The sequence below is a fragment of the Sceloporus occidentalis genome, unplaced genomic scaffold, assembly GCF_023333645.1.
Source record: "Sceloporus occidentalis isolate IW3139 unplaced genomic scaffold, rSceOcc1.0.p SCAF_29, whole genome shotgun sequence".
In the NCBI taxonomy this organism is placed as follows: domain Eukaryota; kingdom Metazoa; phylum Chordata; class Lepidosauria; order Squamata; family Phrynosomatidae; genus Sceloporus; species Sceloporus occidentalis.
This window is the reverse complement of record NW_028317009.1, coordinates 5,846,590-5,866,686: the sequence shown is the minus strand read 5'-3', so window position 1 is coordinate 5,866,686 and position 20,097 is coordinate 5,846,590. Positions and strand designations below refer to the sequence as shown.

Below are 20,097 nucleotides of genomic sequence, written 5' to 3'. Positions count from 1 at the left end.
TTTGTGATGTCCTGAAATGGCAGAGTTTGACTGTGATTAAACCATTGCAGCGTTGTCAATGTATTTGAATAATTCACTTGCACTTTCCTTATGTGCTTAGACCACTATTTTTTTCTAATGTGTACTTGGGAGCCTCTTCTAATTGCCTTTTAAAAACTGGCACAATGGAGAGATGGGGCACAACTGGCATAAGCAGTATCTTACAAATCAGCCAAACCAGTATACAGTGTTTTGGAGAGGTGTTGTGTTTAGTGTTTGGGTTTTTATTGCTTTTTTTTTTAACCTATATTGAATAAAACATACATTTTTCATCATGTGACAGCAATGTATTGGGGCTGATTTTTGCAAGGGGGCATTCTGGGCAGGTAGAAGACATCACCTTTGAATAGGCAATGGAGGAACTGACTTGTCCAGAATGTGTAGGACGTTTTGTAACTGTGTTAGGTACTGGTCATATTGCATTTTGTCTTGGAATTCTTGGCTTCCGAGTTGCTTCAGATCCTGGGACACCCTCTTGAGCTTCCGAGAGACGTAGTGTGCGCAAAACAAAGCTTGTAGCTCATCGGCTGGGACCTGAGCCAGGGGCACTGAGACTGTCATGTCTGGAAAAAACAATGATGCACAAAATAACAAGGGAGTATACAGTGTATCCACAACTTTGAAGTATCTGAGATTTTATGGCTGTTACAGAATTAAAGGGAATGTGTCAACTAAATTTTTAAGACCGATGTCCTCGGCTCAAAAAACACAATTTTAGCACGGTTGCAGCATATCTTTGTTTAACGTAAAAAGGTGACGTTAACATTGTCCTTTACCCGTATGAAATAACCATGTTACCCGATATTCTTGTAAATTGCTTTTAGTTGAATTATTTCAATTGTTAAGCAATCTACCAGGCAGCCAATTTGGTATTGATTTTTTACAACTGCAGTGATGGAATGTGCAGCTTCATCTTTAAAACAAGCACAGCATATTTACATGTATCTAATCGCTGCTCCTCTCTTGCTGTACGCCTGAAAAGTCCCCCCCCTCCAGTACGTCACAGCACTAGGATAGAAAGTGGGGGTTTGTAAAAGAGTTTTTACGTTACACAGGGAAGGCATCTGATTTACTTGGCATTTGCTGCTTATGTAGCATGTGCGAGATGAGTTCCAGTAACACTCCAATGCGGTGGGACGATTCTAGCTTCATTTCCAACTGCAAATTAATCCGGCATTCGGAATTCAGAGCCTGTGCTATTCTCTCCAGGTCCTAGCAAAATAGATACATCCAGGGTGAGAAACGAGGTTCAGAAAGAGGGTAGAATGGTAAATGTAAATAAAATGGTAAATTGGAGCAGTCGTATATGAAGGCAGCCAACGGTGGAGGTCCATTAATGGCAGCAGTGACAGACTTGATGTTCTTCAGAAGCAAGGAACACCATGTGGATTATTACCTCTATCACATAGCTGAGGGACAGGGTCCGGTATTGGATATTTTTAGTGCCATCGGAAACTGGCACACGTGTCCCTTTCTTGTTTTTAGTCTCTGGCGTACTAGTGCTTTTTGGACGGGTGTTACGGAAAATATAGATAATGAGCAAGTTGACTGGAAACATGAGAAGGGCACTTTCGAAAGCGATCATGATATCCTTCCAAGTCAAACTGAAGCTACCTATAAGACACAGTGGACACGTTACAAGACTGTATGTGACACACATAGTCCTGCACTTTCTGAAAGCAAGCAATACATGATGGGGCTGCATGACTTTGCTGGCTAATGAGGACCCATACCTATGCTTATCAGAACTGGATAAGTGTCTTGAGGCATCTCCCAGAACATGAGGTTGATGACAATGGTGCAGAGTAGAAGGCACATGCAGCAGGACACTCTCTGCACACGTGTGAACATGCTCCGTGCTGGATGGTTGAGAACCGAGATCCAGATGTGTTCATCCCGCAGACCCCTTAACGTTTTCTTAAAGAATATGTTCCTTTTAGGAAAGAAGAAAAAACATATAACTAGACATGTGATCAAATAATCTGCCCTGATGAAGAGACAGGGTGTATGGAGTAGAATGAAAACAAAACCTCTTTGTTTTACGGTATCAAGTCCTTCTTACCTGAAACTAGTTAGCTCTTCTTCGTTAGCTGTTTGGAAGGTCTTGGTCAGAGAATCTCCCTTAGGAGGCTGAGACAGCCACGTGTTACATAAAAAGTACCAACTCTTTTTTAGCTGCAGGTCCTGAGCTGTGACCTGGATGACATACCTGTGGGAAGGATCAGGACCGGACTGTAATGGACATCTGCTTTATAAAAGGACCTCTACATGTCTTCTTCCCCATTCCTTTACACACACACACACACACACACACACACACACACACGCAATTTTGCATTAGCCTTTTATAAACATTTGTTTCCTACCAGCTTTTACGTGGCCCTGTTCCATCATGACTCAGAGTTATGCTCTTCAGTTCCCCCAGAGGGAATGGCATGGTAAGAAGGAAGACATCTATACTGCCACTTTTAAACAACCCCAGCTTGGAATCAGCAAGAAGTACAGGTCCGCACTGACCATTGGAGCCACAGAGGGACAGGGATACCTTAAAGCAGATTGGATAATGTTTTAATGTCTGTCGGTGCATTTTATGATGCCGCTTTCTTGCAGTAAGTCGTTAGTTGCACTAGTTGTCTTGCAACAGATTTTAAATTCCTTACATTGTGAATTCTTCACCAGTTCTTACCTTGGAGCTGGTAGCTGCTCCTCTCCGATGCCCTGTACAAACTGTGATACGATAGCGGTACAGTGCACATGGGTCATTGTCACGTGGTACAATTATTCGATTCTGAGGATGGAAAGGATGGAAATTAATCTCCAGATGGTATGAACATGAAGCATTAATAGCGTTTTCAGAGGACACTTTTGTAAGAAAATATAGTTGAGGGAACTCTTGAAGAAAAAAAAAAAAAAACCCCGACCTTAGACAAAATGGTTAATGTCATATGGATTTTTTGGTATTAAAATATACTCCTCAGACAGGCTGGGAAAACAAGTTGTGATCATCAGACTAATAATTGGGTGAGTTACCTGAGCATGTTCCCGGAGGTCCATCCGTCGAGCCCAAACTACAACTAGTATATAGCATACATAAAAACATCCAAGCAAAACGACGACGACAGGATTTTCTGAAATCCTTGAGAAGTATTCAGCTGTGCGAGTGACATCGATCTGCACAGGAAGCACCAAGAGTGACGATCCGAAGAAGGAAAGGTGATTGCAAAGACACTGAACCTGTTCCATGGTTGTCTGCGGGCCCACCTGTATGCAGAGAGGCAGTGCATAGCAAGAACATGGTTAGCGCATGGCCAGTAGCCCTGCAACATGTAGAAATCCATTTATGAATTCAATGAAAATGGGAAGATAGGCGCACTATATGTACGGCGCACTCGTGTGCAATGAGAATAACATTCATGATTGAGTCTGACACCATGCATCCATGCATTCCAGCTCTTGCCTTGCAGCCATCAGATCTCCATTTCTGAGCATCCTCATCCCAAAATGCACATCGAGCTGTGAAGGAGGAGACGTTCATGTGTAGGTTCTGTGTTCCTGAGGAGTTGGTGGGGCACACAAAGAAGGTCTGGGTTGAGGTTGCATCTGAGAACTGCTCTGGAGCTAAAATCCATGAATAGGAATCTAATTGGGGGAGAAGTGAGAAGTTGATCCTGCGTTTTAATAAGGACATCATGACCTACCCATCCATAGGTCCAAAGAGGGCACCACGGGAGACAGTTTTGGGTTCAGTCATGCCAAATACATAGGACCTTAGTGAGGGTGTTTGAGTCAAAATATTGCATTTTTTACAAAGCAGCATAGGATTGTCCATGTGCTTTCTTGCAAAAAATGAAGTAGAAAACAGTACCGGAATAAGCACACGTCAAAATGTGTTGCATTTTATCTGATATTTTTGAAGAAAATACCTTAAGAGAATTTTTTTTTTTAACAGACTTGCTTTCTAGTAAACAGTCTTTTTCTATTTCTATCAGCACTGGATTTTCTGGAAGGTTTTCACATACAAGTTAACATTGTGTAAACTAAGTTAATATGAGTCAAAATGCTTGTACAACTGCTTTAGGGTTACATGGTTTCTCTTGGTTGGTATTGTTTATTAACGAGCCTTGTTTATGTACAAACATCTCCATCATACCTGTTTCACTGCCGGGGGTCCCTTCAGCCTCTGGCACAATCTTTGGTCCATGGTACAGCTGTAAAGCAACTCCATGAGTGACAGTGACAATAATGACGAGTGTGCTTCCTGGGGGGCTAACCTTCAAGGATAACTCTAATCCATTATCTCTGGACGTCTGGATCTTGGAAGGAGTCCTTTGCTCTACAGGGTTCCGGGGCAGAAAAATCTATGGCAGAGGGAGACCATGTTTTAGTGCTTGTGGATAACTAAATGTATTCCCCAATGCATTCAGATAAGGAAATCCATTAAGCCTGTACCATGAACGGTCTTTGAGGAACATACCAAGAAATACAGATTTCATTTTAGAGCCTGTTGGTATAGGTACCACTCATTAATTGATTTGATAACATCTGACTCAGTTTAGCCTTAAAGCTGTTGTGTAGTTTTAAAAAAAAATGTGAGGTCCAAGAGTGAATTTTATTACTAGAACTCAATATTGTACCCAAAAACACAGACCTGAAAGTTGTCGGACAAGTTTTGCAGGGGAAGCTCCTGAACACCGGAGATGAAACTCAAACTGGCGACAGTCCCTGATATATTGAGATCAGGGTCCGAAATGAAGGGGTTTTGAGCAAAACTTATCATCTGCAGGAAGAAAGCAACATCAGTAATTGATCTGGGATAGGAAGATCAGCAAGCCCTCTTAATACAGAGCTCCTCATAGAAACAAGACCACAACTGCCTGTCTCCAGACGTGTCTTCTGTTTCTGCTACGTTTTAAGTCACCATTTTTTTCTTCTTAAACTGTACTCTACATCACCAGCTTATCATGCTTTCCTCCTTGTTTTGTTTGCACCTTCATTCTTCTTGAATTCTTCGTTCTTCTCCCTGTGACGACCTAATTGTCACTTATCTTATCCTGAGTTCCTTCCTGCGATAGCTCAGCATTTACCTAGCCGTGTTCTCCAAGTACCAGTCGATTGCCTACCTGAATCTGTACATCCGGAAGCCCTTTAACAGCCGAATTCAGAGATGCCTGTGAGGGAAACACAGCTCGTGCGGCTGGACCTTGTGCTTGGCTTGGAAAGGAGAGAACTAGCTGACCAAGGTTTGAAGAGTTCATACTGAGGGACAGCAGATGGCAATCAATTCAAGCAATATAAAATGAGATGCTTTTCAGTTAAAAGCACACAACGTCATATACATTTCAGGGATCTCGTATTCACCTGTTAAGCCGAAGAGAGAATGCTGGCGTTTGCACTAAAACCCCTGTTCCAATCTGGCTAGTATTGGAGAGTGTGGAGTTCTGCATGCCTTGCAGAATGGCAAGAGCTGTGTTTGTCATCAGCTGTTTCTGTAGAGAAACGGTGAAAAGGCATAAGACAAAATATAACAATAAACAGCATGATAAACACGAGACCACCACTATTGAAAAGCTGAAATTGGATTCGAGTCATGGTATATTTTTCCTCAGAGGCATTACATGGAAACATATGCATTGCAGCGTAACAAAGACTGTGTGAAAAGGACAGAGAAGAAAACTGTGATACCTGTTGGGATGCTAATGCTATCTCGGAGCATGAGGACTGTGCGGACCGTAGCGCATAATTAATGCCAAAGTACACCACATTGCTGAGACTGGTAAAGTGCAGCGAGGATTGAATGTCTGGGTACTGGATCCTCTCACTTAAGTGGTTCAACAGTGACATCTCTTGATGCTATGGAAATATAAATGGGCAGTCGGTGAAAAGCAATTCAGAGTTTCGTTTTGGGGTAGAAGGTTTACTCTTTGCCAGGTGAGGTAGGTGGTGAATTTGACACTTGGAATGCATACAGTGTCAAAAGTTATTATAAAATGATATTGTGAAAATGTCTGTAGTCCGTATTGATAAACAAGACTAGACAGTGAGGGAAGAGGGTGTGGAATACATAAAGCAAGGCACGTAACTAATGGCCAGGGCTCATCTTGGTCGTGTTCCACACATGGTACCATGGAACTATATTCTATAAAATATTTACAACCGGGGAACCCAACCCTATGCAGCAATGGAATGTGTGCCGGAGACCCAGCCCTGGGTACACATAGGATGGCTCTGGATTCAGCTGTTGGGGCAGAATAGGATTACCAGGTCTGTGGCAGTTGTTTTCTCTTTATCTTCCATCATAGAGTTGATATTAATAAGCAGCTCCTGTAAATACAAAAGAAGAAATGGTAAAATGGACTTGTTTTGTCGCATGTAGCATACAATATTTCCAACTGTTTTCAGGATGTGAAGTGGGTAGGGAAGATAATTATTATACTGCCCAACTAGCGTTGTGTTTCTGTAACCCAGCTTTGTTTGATCTGTATAGAAGATGTTATCACTAATCACTATTAAGCATGGTAACAGGACATAAGCAGTAGACTTTTGACTGTGGCATTATAGAATCTATATACAAATATTTAATTTTAACCAGTAGCTATGATCTGTACCTGTCTATAATTATAGGGACGGGCTGCCCGAGGTGTGTATGTGTATATATATATATATATATATATATACCTACATATACACACACACACTACAGATCAAAAGTTTGGTCACTTGGAAATCATATTTTCCTGGAAACAAAAGCATAATTTGTTCTTAAAATACCATTAAATTTATCAGAAAGACGTTGCTAATGTTGTAAAGGACTATTGAAGCTGGGAATGGCTGGTTTTTAGTGGAATATCTTCACAGGAGGCCCTTTATCACTCCCATCACTCCTGTGTTCCAGTGGCCTGTTGTGTTTGCTTATCCACATTTAGTTGTAAACGGTAGTGTCTGTAATATATATATATATATATATGTATATATATATATATCCCCCTGCACCCACTTTTCCCCGGACATATAGTAGCGTAACACAGACTTAATGTAAAAGAACAGGCGTGATAGTTGCTGTAAGGTGCGTTGACACATACCGTTAGGTTGTGGCCTCCGACATGCGGAAAGGTTATGAAATGGTTTGCCATGTCCAGCAGATCTGATATAAAGGTGAATAAGAGCACAGAGAAGTATGAACAGGTAAGAATGGGCGCCATGACTTTGCATACTTAGATTCGTCGCAGCTACGCTGTTACGTATAATGTGTTTCTTTATATAGGTGTGAGTTTTACCTTTACACATGGAAATGAATTAGGAAGTAGCTAGGTGGCTAAAGTGGTTACATTTAATAGGAAATCTACAGTATATCAGGTAGGGAAATCAAAAGGTGGATACAGTGAGGCATATATGGCACATACATATAGAAACATATCTGACCTGGGATGGCTGGATTTTGTCCCGTGTTTCGTTTTCTTCTCCTGACATAAGCTTTATGCTGTGATAAAGAGAGGGATTGTCACATTCTGCCATGTTTGCTACCTGCCACCTTCTATAGTATAACTGCCACTGCTCGTGTTAGAATTCAAACCTTCCAACCATATGTGTACCCCTAATGCCTCCTCCTCGTGATCTGGCTGTCTCCCACATTTTCTGACATCAGACTGTTGGAGCCTCTCTCTCTCTCTGTTGGCCCCTTTTGATTGGAGTCCCGCAGTGTTGATTTATACTGATACACATCATTTAGCGCTAGTAACAAAGTAGTTTATCTACCAACTGACAAACTGAAAGCTTTCATTTCCACTCCTTGTGCCTTCTCTGTGTCCCCATGTCACATATGTAGTAGATTCTTTTTTGGTATCGTTCACTAGTGCGCTGCTTTGTTACATACTATCATGTCCTCCTTTCTGTACCCCAAATAATTTGCTTCCATATTTTGGTGCAGAACACAGATATATGGTGACACTTCACAGGTGGGGGTCCCCTTACTGTACCTTCCTGGCTCAGGTCTTCAGGCTGCGGGTCTGCCTTACCTGTATGTCTTGGTTTGGTGAGCTGATGGATATTACATGCTGGCTTTCTGTATTACAGCTCAGTCCCTCTATAGAAAAAGATAAAATGATTGTCATTTCAATTCTGGACCTACTATACAAGTTACCCTTGCTTTAACAGATATAAACTATGAGATTAACCATAAATATCCTTTATGTATTTCTTCCCGGGCCCCAATAAGCATTGGGTAAAGCAATTGAGCAGTTTCTCTGCTTTAATAGCGGTCGGGGGTCCCTTACCTGTTTGGCAGATGAAGCGTGCTGTCTGCATACAGGGTGTCTCTTGCATTTCATTTGAACTCCCTGATTTTGCAAGGATCATGCATGATGATATATGATTGCTCCCATGTCTGTATGGATCAAGTGCTGACAAAGGATATAGGAAGAGACAGATACTTTAGTTATTGTCTTGTATAAATAGTCTGTTAATTATTTCTTCATAATAAGTGACATTTTAATGCAAGTATTGTAAGAGCAATATGAGAAGCTTGAAAGAAATGTATGTTCATGTATGTGACATCGTGTCTACACATATAGCCTTTTGCATCTATATCCTTTAACTCATAGCTTAATGAACTTCCACCATTTCAAAAGGAGGGGTGCTTTTGTTTTATGGGGTGTAACTAAGGTCAGGGCTTAACTGAGTCACTGAGCAAGGTATTTAGAAGTAATTGTGTGATTTCATTTATAAGCACATTATTTTGTGCTGTGGAACATGGATATAATCAAAGCCATTTTAGGTCAAAAAGAAAATTGATGTTAGGGGCGGAAGGAGGAACAAAAAGTGGATTGGGTTCCATAGACAGACGTAGTGAAGGGGGCATGTGTTGGATACAACAAGATTTTCTCTAATCAGCTTCTGATCTTATGTCTTGAAACTTGTTAACCACACAGTACCTAAGCATTTCAGGCGATGTCCTTTACGTATAACATATACGCTGAAAACATGTGGCAAATCGATGATCTTATTCATCTCTAGCTGTGATTGCAGAGATTTCTGTTGACGATTATAATTTTTAACAATAGTATTTAGGATGGGTTAAAGATACTTTTTAAAACTAGCCCATTTTGTGTTCCAGTAGGGATTTTCAGTTTGCTATTTTGATTTAAGGTTTGCCCAAAGTTCCTAAGATATTCTATGGAATAGTGTGGTACAGATAATACGTATTATTTATTGATTTTATAGTGCTGTCATATTGTTGGGAGAACGCCACACTGTATTTTAACTGTACACTTTGCGATGTATATACGTTACTGTAGGTTCTCTGGGTAATGGAGTTTGTAACTGTCAGTTGCTAAAGAGTTATTATTATTATTATTATTATCATTTGTTGTTTTATATAGCGCCATCAAATTCCGTAGGGCTGTACAATGGGTAGACAGGACAAGTAGTATGTAAAGAGTTGGATCTCTTCCCTTGTTATTTCTCAGTATGATACTGAATTCTGTATTGTTACCAATGGGGTTAGGATACTAGTTTAATGGCAAATAGGTGTGAATTCTACATGTGTAAGTAGAGATCAGAGTCTGCAACCGCGTCTCACACCAGAACAATTAAACTGCACAAGATAAAGATATGCATTAAACTATTCCATAGCCCTATTAGCCACATCAGGAATGAGCTGGTCTAGACTCTTCCCCAAGGTGATGGAGACAGTGTGGGGGAGCGGGTGCCATGCTACATGTTTGATGGGGCTGTCCGTTGCTGACCACTATGTGGACCACAGTATTTTGGGCCATTCGCTATTTGGAATGGAGCTACCATTTCTTGCAGAGGTGGCAATACTACATGTTTCCTGATGATTTCGCCAAGTCCTTCCCAAAGATTTCACATCTTTCTTGCTGCTAAACTCCTAATTAACTAGAAAATGGAAGTCCCCGCATATGTCACATACACTTAATAACACTATAAAGTCCTATCACGGGGTATGGTCAGTATGGCCGCCGTGCGGCTCATGGATAAAGTAATATGTATGATTGTACTGTGAATGCTGGCTCCTAATAATGTCATCGGAATTTCGTGTACTAGTGGACGGTGATAATGTGAATGCCTAACTTTTATTTTTTTCTCCTTTGTTGTTTATATACTTTGACTTTGTTATGTATCTGTCATCTCAAAATGCAATGATACTCTTTCACTAATATATGTCATGTTACTTGTATGTTTGTTGCAGTAAAAACTTTGCAAGTTAGAAATGAGCTGGTCCAGCACCATCTGAATTGCAAAAGTATTTACAAAGCTGTGACCGGTGTGAAACCATCTTTATATATTTGGTACTTTGTATGTTGTAGACTGTATGGGTTTTATACATTGTGTCTATAACATCTTCTTTAATTATGTAACTAATTAATAAAAAATTAAAGAAGCATTAGATTGCCCCATAGGTGAATCAGATGTATCACATAATAAGCTACGCATGAAGGTCCAAGTAAAAGTAGAATGCCTTCATCCACTGAGAAATCTATATTCCATCAGTCTAGGTAACTCTGAAATACTGTGCTACCAGCTCTGCACACAATTCCTTTTTTTCCCCTCTTTTTCTAAGAAATTAGCCTCTTACCTTTGGTTTCTTGTCTGACCCACCACGTGGATGAATAGTTCAAGTGCTGTGCCAGGAAAGCCAGCGCAAACTCTCCAGACACATTAGCCAGTTGCCCCCCACATGCCAGACAAGTGTCTCTCGCACCCCAGTAACTTGTGCTGTGCAGCAGGAACTGGTAACAAGACCCTAGAAAGGAGAATTTGGGCCCCTGGCACAGTGACGGGCTACATACCCCATGCTGGGACCATAACAAAACTACAGAAGTTAGCAGGGCTAGTGCTCTGCCCATCCTTATCTGAACGCGTCGGCCAGGGAATCCCACAGAGGAGCCGTGACAAGGAAGTTAGCTCCCAAAAAATGTGATAGCTAGCAAATGTGTATATGAAAATGAGAAGAACTGGGCAAACGCAACAGGGGAGGGCTATATCCATAAATCTTTTGCAAGGATGCAAAGTTCTGCAGACCAAAGCAAGACCGCAATGATGTATTTCGTAATAAATACTGTGACAGGGTAGTTATGCAGTGCCTGAAGTTGATGCCTTTCAGAAGCTGTGAGCATTGAACGGAAAGGCGTTTTTTAATTGACTCTTTAAGATATCTCTTAAGTCGTATGAGTATTGAACAGAACTGGATAGAATTGTACTTGGTGCATGGTGTCTGGCCCTTCCCTGAGCTGCCAGTCGTTGCCTAACCATCTGCCGAAGAGATCTGGAGCTTCTTAGTTTTGTGCCAAGCAACGCATGCATCAGAATCCATGGAATTGTGTATTGTTATATTTTTACAGATTTTATATAGTGACATCGTATTCCGCAGCGCTTTACAATGGGTAAACAGAACATAACACGTCATACATCAAATAGTAATTTGGCTTTTCTGAAGCAAAAAGTGAGGGGGGTCCTGCTTAACCGATCTAATAATCCAGCATATGTATGAAGAGCATTACCAGTGTAATGGACACTTTATACAAACGTATTTATTTGCACCAACATTCAACATTGAAGTGAATGGCTTATAAGGAAATGGGAAATAATCAAGGTTGGTTACTTCTAGGACTAGTAAATTACCAAAATGACCCTTGGAATCCGTCGGCCAAGATGGATGTGAAAGGAACGTATGTAAGAGAGGCCAGATTCTGCCGTGGGGATAGCAGCTTTGTCACGTCTTTATTGCCCTTGGAAGGGTTTTTGACGTGCGTGCCTACTATATGCTGCCTGCTGTCATTAGTATGTTTGTGCTGTGTGTTTGCTCTGTGCTTAGCACACATTGTGTTCTCATTAGTGTATTGTATGTTTGTGCTTTGTGTTTGCTGTTATTTGAATATTGGTTTCCCATTTGCAAGAGGATTTGTTGAAGCGTACGGCATATTGCTGAGGCTTTAATGACCAGCCATGTCAGCGAGTGATGTATTGATAAAATATACAGTTATGTTAGGAACACGTGTTTTAAATTATTCATTTGTCATGCTTTCTTTGGCTTAGATGTGATAACGCGGTACAAAAAGTATTCCAATTCTAGCTTCAATAACAATGATTGATGGTGCTCTTATTTTATATATAAATCTGTGCGGGGGTACAGTATGGGGGTAGCCAATCTGTAGCTCTCCGCCTATTCCCACGGATATCTGCCAATCGTTGGTTAAAGTCATGGGAGTTGATGTTCAATAAAGCAAGAAGTATAGCCCTAATAGAGCTGTTAAATAGTATAAAATATGGTACTCAAGTTTCCATTGTGTTTATGTTTTCAGAAGGTGATGCAACAATTGTAGTAATCAGAAATGTTCACATACAGTTAGAGATGCTTTGTTGATTGTTTACTAAAGGTTGTTCTTAATTAAAACAGGAAGTTGCATTGTTTAAAATTGTATTTTATTTCTAAGTAATATTTTTCAAATAAACATAAATACAGCTCCCATCCCTGCCTTTACTCACTGCCGTTCTTCCTCGTATTATTGAAATCTGTGAATTATCCATTCTGTATTTCTGTATCCCTCCAAACCAACTCTGCGTCGGCAAGCAAATGGCAGTTTTCTGTTGTAGTTACGCTGTACCTAGATTATAATGTCTTTGTGACTGCTGTATTTTTTTATACGACTGCACTTGTTTGTTTCTGCCTTTTATCATACTATAACGTGCTAAAATATAACTACGTACATACATGCAGACATGTCAGCGCAGCGAAATTTGAATTTTGTTTTAAACGCTTTGCCTTTTTCAGCGAACGCCCTGCCTCTGACAGCCATGTCCCAAGGAACCTTCAGAATTCACCCTCCCTCCCGACATTCAAGAAACATCTAAAAACCCACTTCTTCAGAGAAGCCGCACCATCTTAGCTGCTAGAACATCCTTGTCATTGATACAACCCCCACAATACCTCTCACCCTTTCTCTATGCCTTATGTTTATCACCCCATTTTCCCTCTAGATTGTAAGCTTGCGAGCAGGGCTCTCTCCACCAAATGTATCGGTTTGTCTTAGTCTGTCAATTCTTGTCTTGTCATATCCCTTGAATTTATGTATTGTATTAAGCGCTGCGTAAACTGTTGGCGCTATATAAATAAAAGATAATAATAATAATAATAATAATAATGTCAAACCCTGGCCTGTTCTGGTCCAGAGCTGGTATACTGGCTGCTTCTTGACAGGGGATAATTTAAAAGATTCCATACACCCATCATGTGATGATGTATTTTTTTTATTTAGTACCATCATATTCCGGATCGCTGTACATGTTAAATACTTTAGTTGGCTAACTATCATACGGCACAGTTCTTTAGAACTCCTTACATTGTCTGTCCATGGACCAGATGACAGATCAACGTTAAGCTTAAGATCTTAAGAACTCAAAAGCAACTCAGTAGTAGCTCTCAGGGGTCCAAGTTTACAATCTTTACAAACATACAATTCCACGATGGTGCAGAGGTGAAGCATATCCATCAGTATATCGCTGATTCCAGTAACCTATTACTAGTGCTGCTAGTAATATGTCTTTGTTTATATTGTAAACATTATACAATTTGCCAGTTCGGAAAATACAGCAGAATTTCTGAATCGTTAACAAGAATCGTAATGACTTCTATATTTTACCGAATGAACATTACTCTATACCATGTATTCGTCGTGTATCAAGAGGGAAGGTATATAGTCGCGATTCTGCTGCAAAAGCTAAATTGTGCCCAAATTAAAAATGGCGACATCGGGTTTATAGCCGACGTGGTGCGTGCTGGCGTCACGGCCATCGGAAGTAACAATGCTGGCAGCGCACGTGAAGGTAAGTTTCTGTGCTACATAACCAGGTCATTTTTTTTCTTTTTCTTTAAATCTTCCGATTTTGTATCGATATAGAAACTCATCTCGACAACCTACACATCAGTATCTCCCGGTTTTCAGTCTATACATATTTTTTTTTTATATACATCCTTTTTATATTTGTATATATTTGATATTTTACCACATGACTTTCAGACTCCTATTTATATGCAACTACGTGTTTCTTTGCCACCAGCTGCCCTCTGTGACCCAGTATGCATTCTTTGCATTAAAGTGCCCTTGCCCATACTGTGCCCATGAACCTGGGCGCACTCACTGTTTGGCTCTCCACTACATACACATCACTGTTATTTATTCTTGCAGCGCCGGCTGAAGGATGCCTTTATTGTGCTGGGAGGGGGAGGATTCATTCTTACGTCCTTCCTGACCATAAAGGGAGATGAGCGCTTTTATGAAAAGTATCTGATGCCAACATTGCAGCGCCTGGTGCCACCTGAGCTAGCGCATACCTTGTCTATAAGACTGCTAGCTCTTGGGCTGGTACCCCAACTTAATCAGCATGATTCCGAAGAATTGGTAGGTATTCTCCATAAGGGTTTGTTCCACAGTGGAGCGACAAGATTATTTTTCTGTCACCGAATGTAACCTTACATTCCCTGTAACATGTTGTATTTGGACGTTCTAATTAAAGTAGCGTTCCCGTTCGCTATACTAGTGTCTGCTGCAGAGCGAGAGTCCTGCGGATTCCGCAGAAGCTCTTTAGCCTGTGCAGACTTTTAATAAACATGCTTGTAACCTGTACATGCGGGTATCTGTGAGTAACCCCACGACTGGGACTTTCTGTAGCGTGTCTTAATAAAATAAAATTAAACTACGTTTTAGTATGCAATTTCTTACTTGTCGGCTCACCTTATTAACAGCTTGGATTAAAAGATGCATGAAGCGGTGTAATAGGATTATTACATCCCGTGAGGACATCCCGTGCCATATCTTGTATGCCCCATGTTTTATTTCCTAGGAGGTGAGGGTTTTAGGACACAGGTTCAAGAACCCAGTGGGTATAGCTGCTGGGTTTGATAAGCACGGAGAGGCTGTGGATGGACTCTATAAAATGGGCTTTGGATTTGTGGAGGTTGGAAGTGTGACTCCAATGCCCCAGGACGGGAATCCCAAACCAAGAGTGTTTCGCTTGCAGCAGGACCGGGCTGTAATTAACAGGTAAATAAAACCACACACGATATAATGTGGTGTTCGCCCTTGAGATAAGTGCTCATTTGTTGCTTGACTCTTCAGATATGGGTTTAACAGCCATGGAATTGAAGTTGTGCGGCAGCGTCTGGTAGAAAGGAGAGAGAAGCAAAAGACGCTAACAGCAGGTCGGTTCTTATTAATCGCCTGTGCTCATGGTGCTTTTTATCCCCCCCCCCCCCCCCCCACACACACGGTATGTAAACCCCATTAAATACCCCTGTAGAATTTTTATGCTTGCTGTAGTCTGCAACCTTCTCTGTTGACAGGAGGGATGCCACTTGGTATAAACCTTGGAAAGAACAAAACATCTGAGGATTCAGCTGCTGATTACATTAAGGGAGTGCAAGAGCTTGGACCGCTTGCTGACTACTTGGTAATTAACGTGTCAAGTCCCAACACCCCTGGCTTGAGACATCTGCAGGGCAAGGACCAGCTTCGTCACCTCCTGGCCGAGGTATTGTACAAAACCGTGTGTGTGACTGTCTGTCTACCTCTATGCAGATGTATATATATATATATTTTTTATAGGTAGTAAAAGCCCGGGATGCTCTTAAGTGTGAACATCGTCCGGCTTTGCTTGTGAAGATTGCACCTGACTTGACAAAAGCTGCTAAAGAGGACATTGCTATTGTAGTGACAGAGGTAATGCTCTACCCTGCCCAATCCACAAGCCACATTCTGACACTTATAGCACAAAGAGCAAGTTTTAATTTACGTTAACTTATAAGTAACCACTTGGAAGAAACAGAGTGACCAAAGTGACTTCCGTTTAGGTGCTAGAAAAATATTTTGCGTATTTTATTTATTGTCTTAAGACGCTATTAAAGGTGCTGTTCCACTTTGGCAGCAACATAAGATATCCCCAGAAAGGTTCCTGTATTGAAATACTACATTTGCTTAGAAAGAGCCTTGTCTTTCCTCCAAAGTACTTCCCTATGTATTACATCACAGCAGCCTGACCATCTACAGCCACTCACACTTGCCTTGTGACGTATTTAAACACAGGCACAAGTAGCACGCCTTGTCCCAAACATAGCAACACACCCCACAGCAACTCAGAGCACACCTAACCACCAGCACAGTAACACAATTCCTCGCAAGAATCAGTTGCACAACTGAACACAGGCACTGCCACAACAGCACACAATACACCCCGTCACAGTAACGCACATCACACATTGGCACGGCAACACACGCCATACCTGTGACTGGGAGTGCCGTGTGTTGCCGTGCCAAGCGCAACCCATCACAGCAACGCACATCTCGTCACAGCAACGCACATCAACCCTTGATACGGCAGCAACACTACACTCCCAGCCACAGGCACGGCAAAAACACGCAGTTCTCTGTCACAGGCACAGGAACAACATGCTTTGCCAAGCCGTGCTGTGTGTTGCTTGCGACCCCATCGCAGCAATGCACGTCAAACCTTGGCACGGGACTCTCCGTCACAGACACGCCGACGCATGGCACCCCAAGCATCAGCAGTACACCTCATCACAAGCATCAGGACTATGCCTCATCTTGTGCACAGCAACACTTTATCACACCTTATCGTTGCGTTTGGGCTAAAGTGGCAGGCATGCGTGGGGTTTAAGGGTAACAATGTGCATGGTGATGATGAGTAATCTGGACAGACTATTGTGATTACTGATTGCGAGTGACTAAATTAAAAACAAACCCACAAAATACCAATTTAAATGTGTGGTTCTGGTTTAAGTATAAGGATCTTTTGTTGTAAACTCTCTCTACAGCTTGGCATTGACGGCATGATAGTTACCAACACTACAATTAGCCGGCCAGAAACCCTACAGGACCCTCTGAGCTGTGAGGCCGGGGGACTAAGTGGCGCTCCTTTACGCGACATGGCGACAGAAACTGTGAGAGAAATGTACGCTCTGACGGCAGGTGAGATCTGAGGGTGTAACGTTGCTTGCTCGCCCCCTCGCCCAGGCAAACATTTTCCAAATCGTGTTTGTTTTCCCAATTAGGGAAAATTCCTATAATTGGAGTGGGAGGGGTAAGTAATGGTGTTGATGCTCTAGAGAAGATCCGCGCAGGAGCCTCGCTGGTGCAATTGTATACGGCACTCACCTACCAGGGGCCACCTGTTGTGGGAAAGGTGACACAGGAGTTGAGGAACCTGCTTATGTAAGTTGTAAAGCTGATATGCATGTGTCAATGTGTTATTGATTTTGTATTTGTATTTTATGTTCTCTAACCTTTTTTCCCTCGCGCTTTCCTGCAGGGAGGAGGGATTTTCATCCGTCTCGGATGCAGTAGGTGCCGATCACAGACCTAAAGCTAAGAAGTAACGACAGCTGTACACAACCTCTGCATAGGACACAAGGACTCTTGCCACAGTCTGTGGATGAATCGAGTGCCATGGAATAAAGTGCTCCTGGAGATGAAATAGGGTTTGGTGCGCATGTTTTCAAACCAGTGCACATAAACCCTGGCCTTTCCAGGGTGGTCATATAGGAAGTGACTTGTTCCTTGATTAAAATTTAAATCGGTGCTGCTATATGTATGTTGTAAACCTCTTTGAATTTTGACACTGAGCTTGGGAAGAAGCTATCGGTATCAAAAGTAATATTTTTGCTAAATATATTGTATTACATCACATAATTTGTGTCTGAAACTTTATTTTTACTTAATTTTTTTCTAGCAGTTACATAGTTGCCAACGTCCCATTTTTTCCGACAGCTTATCGGTGCCCCGAATAGACTGTCTGTGCCCACAAACGGGTTGCAGGAGTGGTGTGTCTGTGCTGTGCTGTGTGCAGACTGGTCCAGCATGCGATGATGTCACTTCCTGCATGCTGGACAAGTCAGGCTCAGTGTGCAAGGAAAGAGTCTCAGATCATCCAATCTCTTTTATATTGGATCTTTTTCTATATTTTGATCGTATCATCTAATTTACAAGAAGTGTTTTACTCGTCTACAAGAGCTAATCAAAACCCACTAAATAGATTCTTATATGTGACCTGAGTTTAGAAATACCCTTTGTTTTTGGCAATTTACAGAATGTTGCTATTCAAGACCCTATTTTTTTTTCTTTTTTTCTAAATAAATCTGGTCATCCTGCTGCCATGTCCAATTTATTTTACACACTTACTTCAGGTATGAACGTATATGTCGCTGTCAAATGGCACCCGATATGTGTTTGGCAACATCCCAGTACATTATACCCATGTCTAGGTTGTTTGGGTACCAAAAAGCCACTTTGGGGTATGCATCTCACTTTTGTATCTTGGAATTTTGACATATGGTCATTTTGCATCCGTGTAATATTTGGGACATCTTTGCGCAGGTTTGTGTGAGCTGCCGCTCATAACAGCCTGCATTGCCTGGCCCTGTCATGCATGTGGGAGAATCTGAAGCAACGGTGTGGTCACTAAAGCCTCAGCCTAAGATATGATATGAAACATAACAGGTGTGTTGAATTGGTGGCATGAAAAGGGGTTAAAGGCATATGTGCAAACATTTTCCCTTTTGCTCCTGGTTCTCTCATTAATTCCATTCTGTAAAAGTTTGTGTTAGTAATTTTATGTAATGTATTTACTACCACCAACTTTGCCAAAGGCTGATGGCAGAATTAGTGCATGTAAAGGGTTAAAATACTAACTTTGGGTGTCTGGTTTTTAAAAACATATGGCTTTCTTGGGGTAAAGAGAATTGGTCGGCTTCAAAGATGTCCCAAACAGGAAATACCAAATGTTAAAATTCCAACTAGAAAAACTGAATTGCACATGTCCCAAATGTCACCTTTTAGACCCCAAACAACCCGGCAAACCCATTCATGGCGGGTATCGGTGTACTCCTCAAGAGTTGTTGCTGAACACATATTCGGTGGTTGTTTGGCAGCGACATATACCAGAAGCTGTAAATTAATTCAAATTCACAATGTGTGTTCAAAGATGTCTCAAATAGGACATAGGGGCAGAATGACCGATTTTTAAATAAAATGGTTTTAAAATGGCAATATGTTATATAGTTGTTGCCCTATAACTTGCAAAAAACATTTACTTATTTTTAAGTGCAGGACAAATAGAATATATTTAGCAGGTTTGTTTCATTAGCTTTTGTAGATGAGTAAAAGATTTATTAATTTTGTTTTAAAGTCATTTTCCCCCTCTATTCTCACCAGATTTTTTTATTTTTTTTTTGTATAGTAAACTAGATATCATATAAAACTAATGGTATCTAATGAAAGACCTTTCTTGTCCTGAAATTATATAGTGTGTGTGTTGTGTGTGCAAAATGAGAGAGAAGAAAATTACAGCAGAAAGGTGAAAACAGCCATTGTCACGAAGGGTGCAAACACCGAAAAGCAGTCTGGTCACGAAGGGGTTAAAGAAGAGCTGCGTGTATTGTTTAATATACAGTGTGGTTCTTTTGTCTGCATGTATCGCATTGGCTGTGAGTGTATGTAATATATATATATATATATATATATATATATATATATATTTCCAACTTGTTTTACATACAGCAAGTGGCTCCCGTGTTACCCCACGTCGTGCCCCCTGCTCACTGTTACCCTCCTTCCCAACTCCTGTCCCTGGCTGTGCTGGCGCCGTTGGGTCTCTGCCCTTGGCCGGGGCTCTTTGTCCCCATTACAATATGTCCCCCGGCATCTGTACTCTGTACAAGGCTGGCCACTCGGAGGGCGGAAGTTTGTCACAGGCGGAAGTACAGTATGCTCTTTGAGCAATAAAGTTTATTGAGAGTGTCGCGGGATTGTGGGATAATGGCGGCGCCCATAGTTTGCAGCTGAGCTATTTACAGTGCGGATGACCGGCTTTAATGTAAGCGCGTTTCTGGATTTTCGTGTACACGACACGCGTGTGTCACACGTAGGGAGCTTTGTACGGTAATTCTGTGTGCTGTTTGTAGCTGTGGGCATAAGCAGGTGGCCACGCACGGCTCGTTACTACTGTATGGTGCTGGGTTATTAGGATGGGAAG

The 20,097-nt window shown here is 41.5% G+C and overlaps 1 protein-coding gene across 1 annotated transcript; it reads left to right on the top strand.

Annotated features, from left to right (window-relative positions):
* Positions 1-13,857: 13,857 nt before the first annotated feature.
* On the top strand, positions 13,858-17,443 carry LOC149299200 (dihydroorotate dehydrogenase (quinone), mitochondrial-like). The gene is made up of 9 exons (XM_089486657.1): positions 13,858-13,878; positions 14,241-14,453; positions 14,896-15,095; positions 15,171-15,253; positions 15,395-15,582; positions 15,657-15,770; positions 16,883-17,036; positions 17,120-17,279; positions 17,377-17,443. The coding sequence occupies exons 1-9, from the start codon at positions 13,858-13,860 to the stop codon at positions 17,441-17,443; spliced, it is 1,200 nt and encodes a 399-aa protein (XP_089342783.1).
* The last annotated feature ends 2,654 nt before the right edge of the window (positions 17,444-20,097 follow it).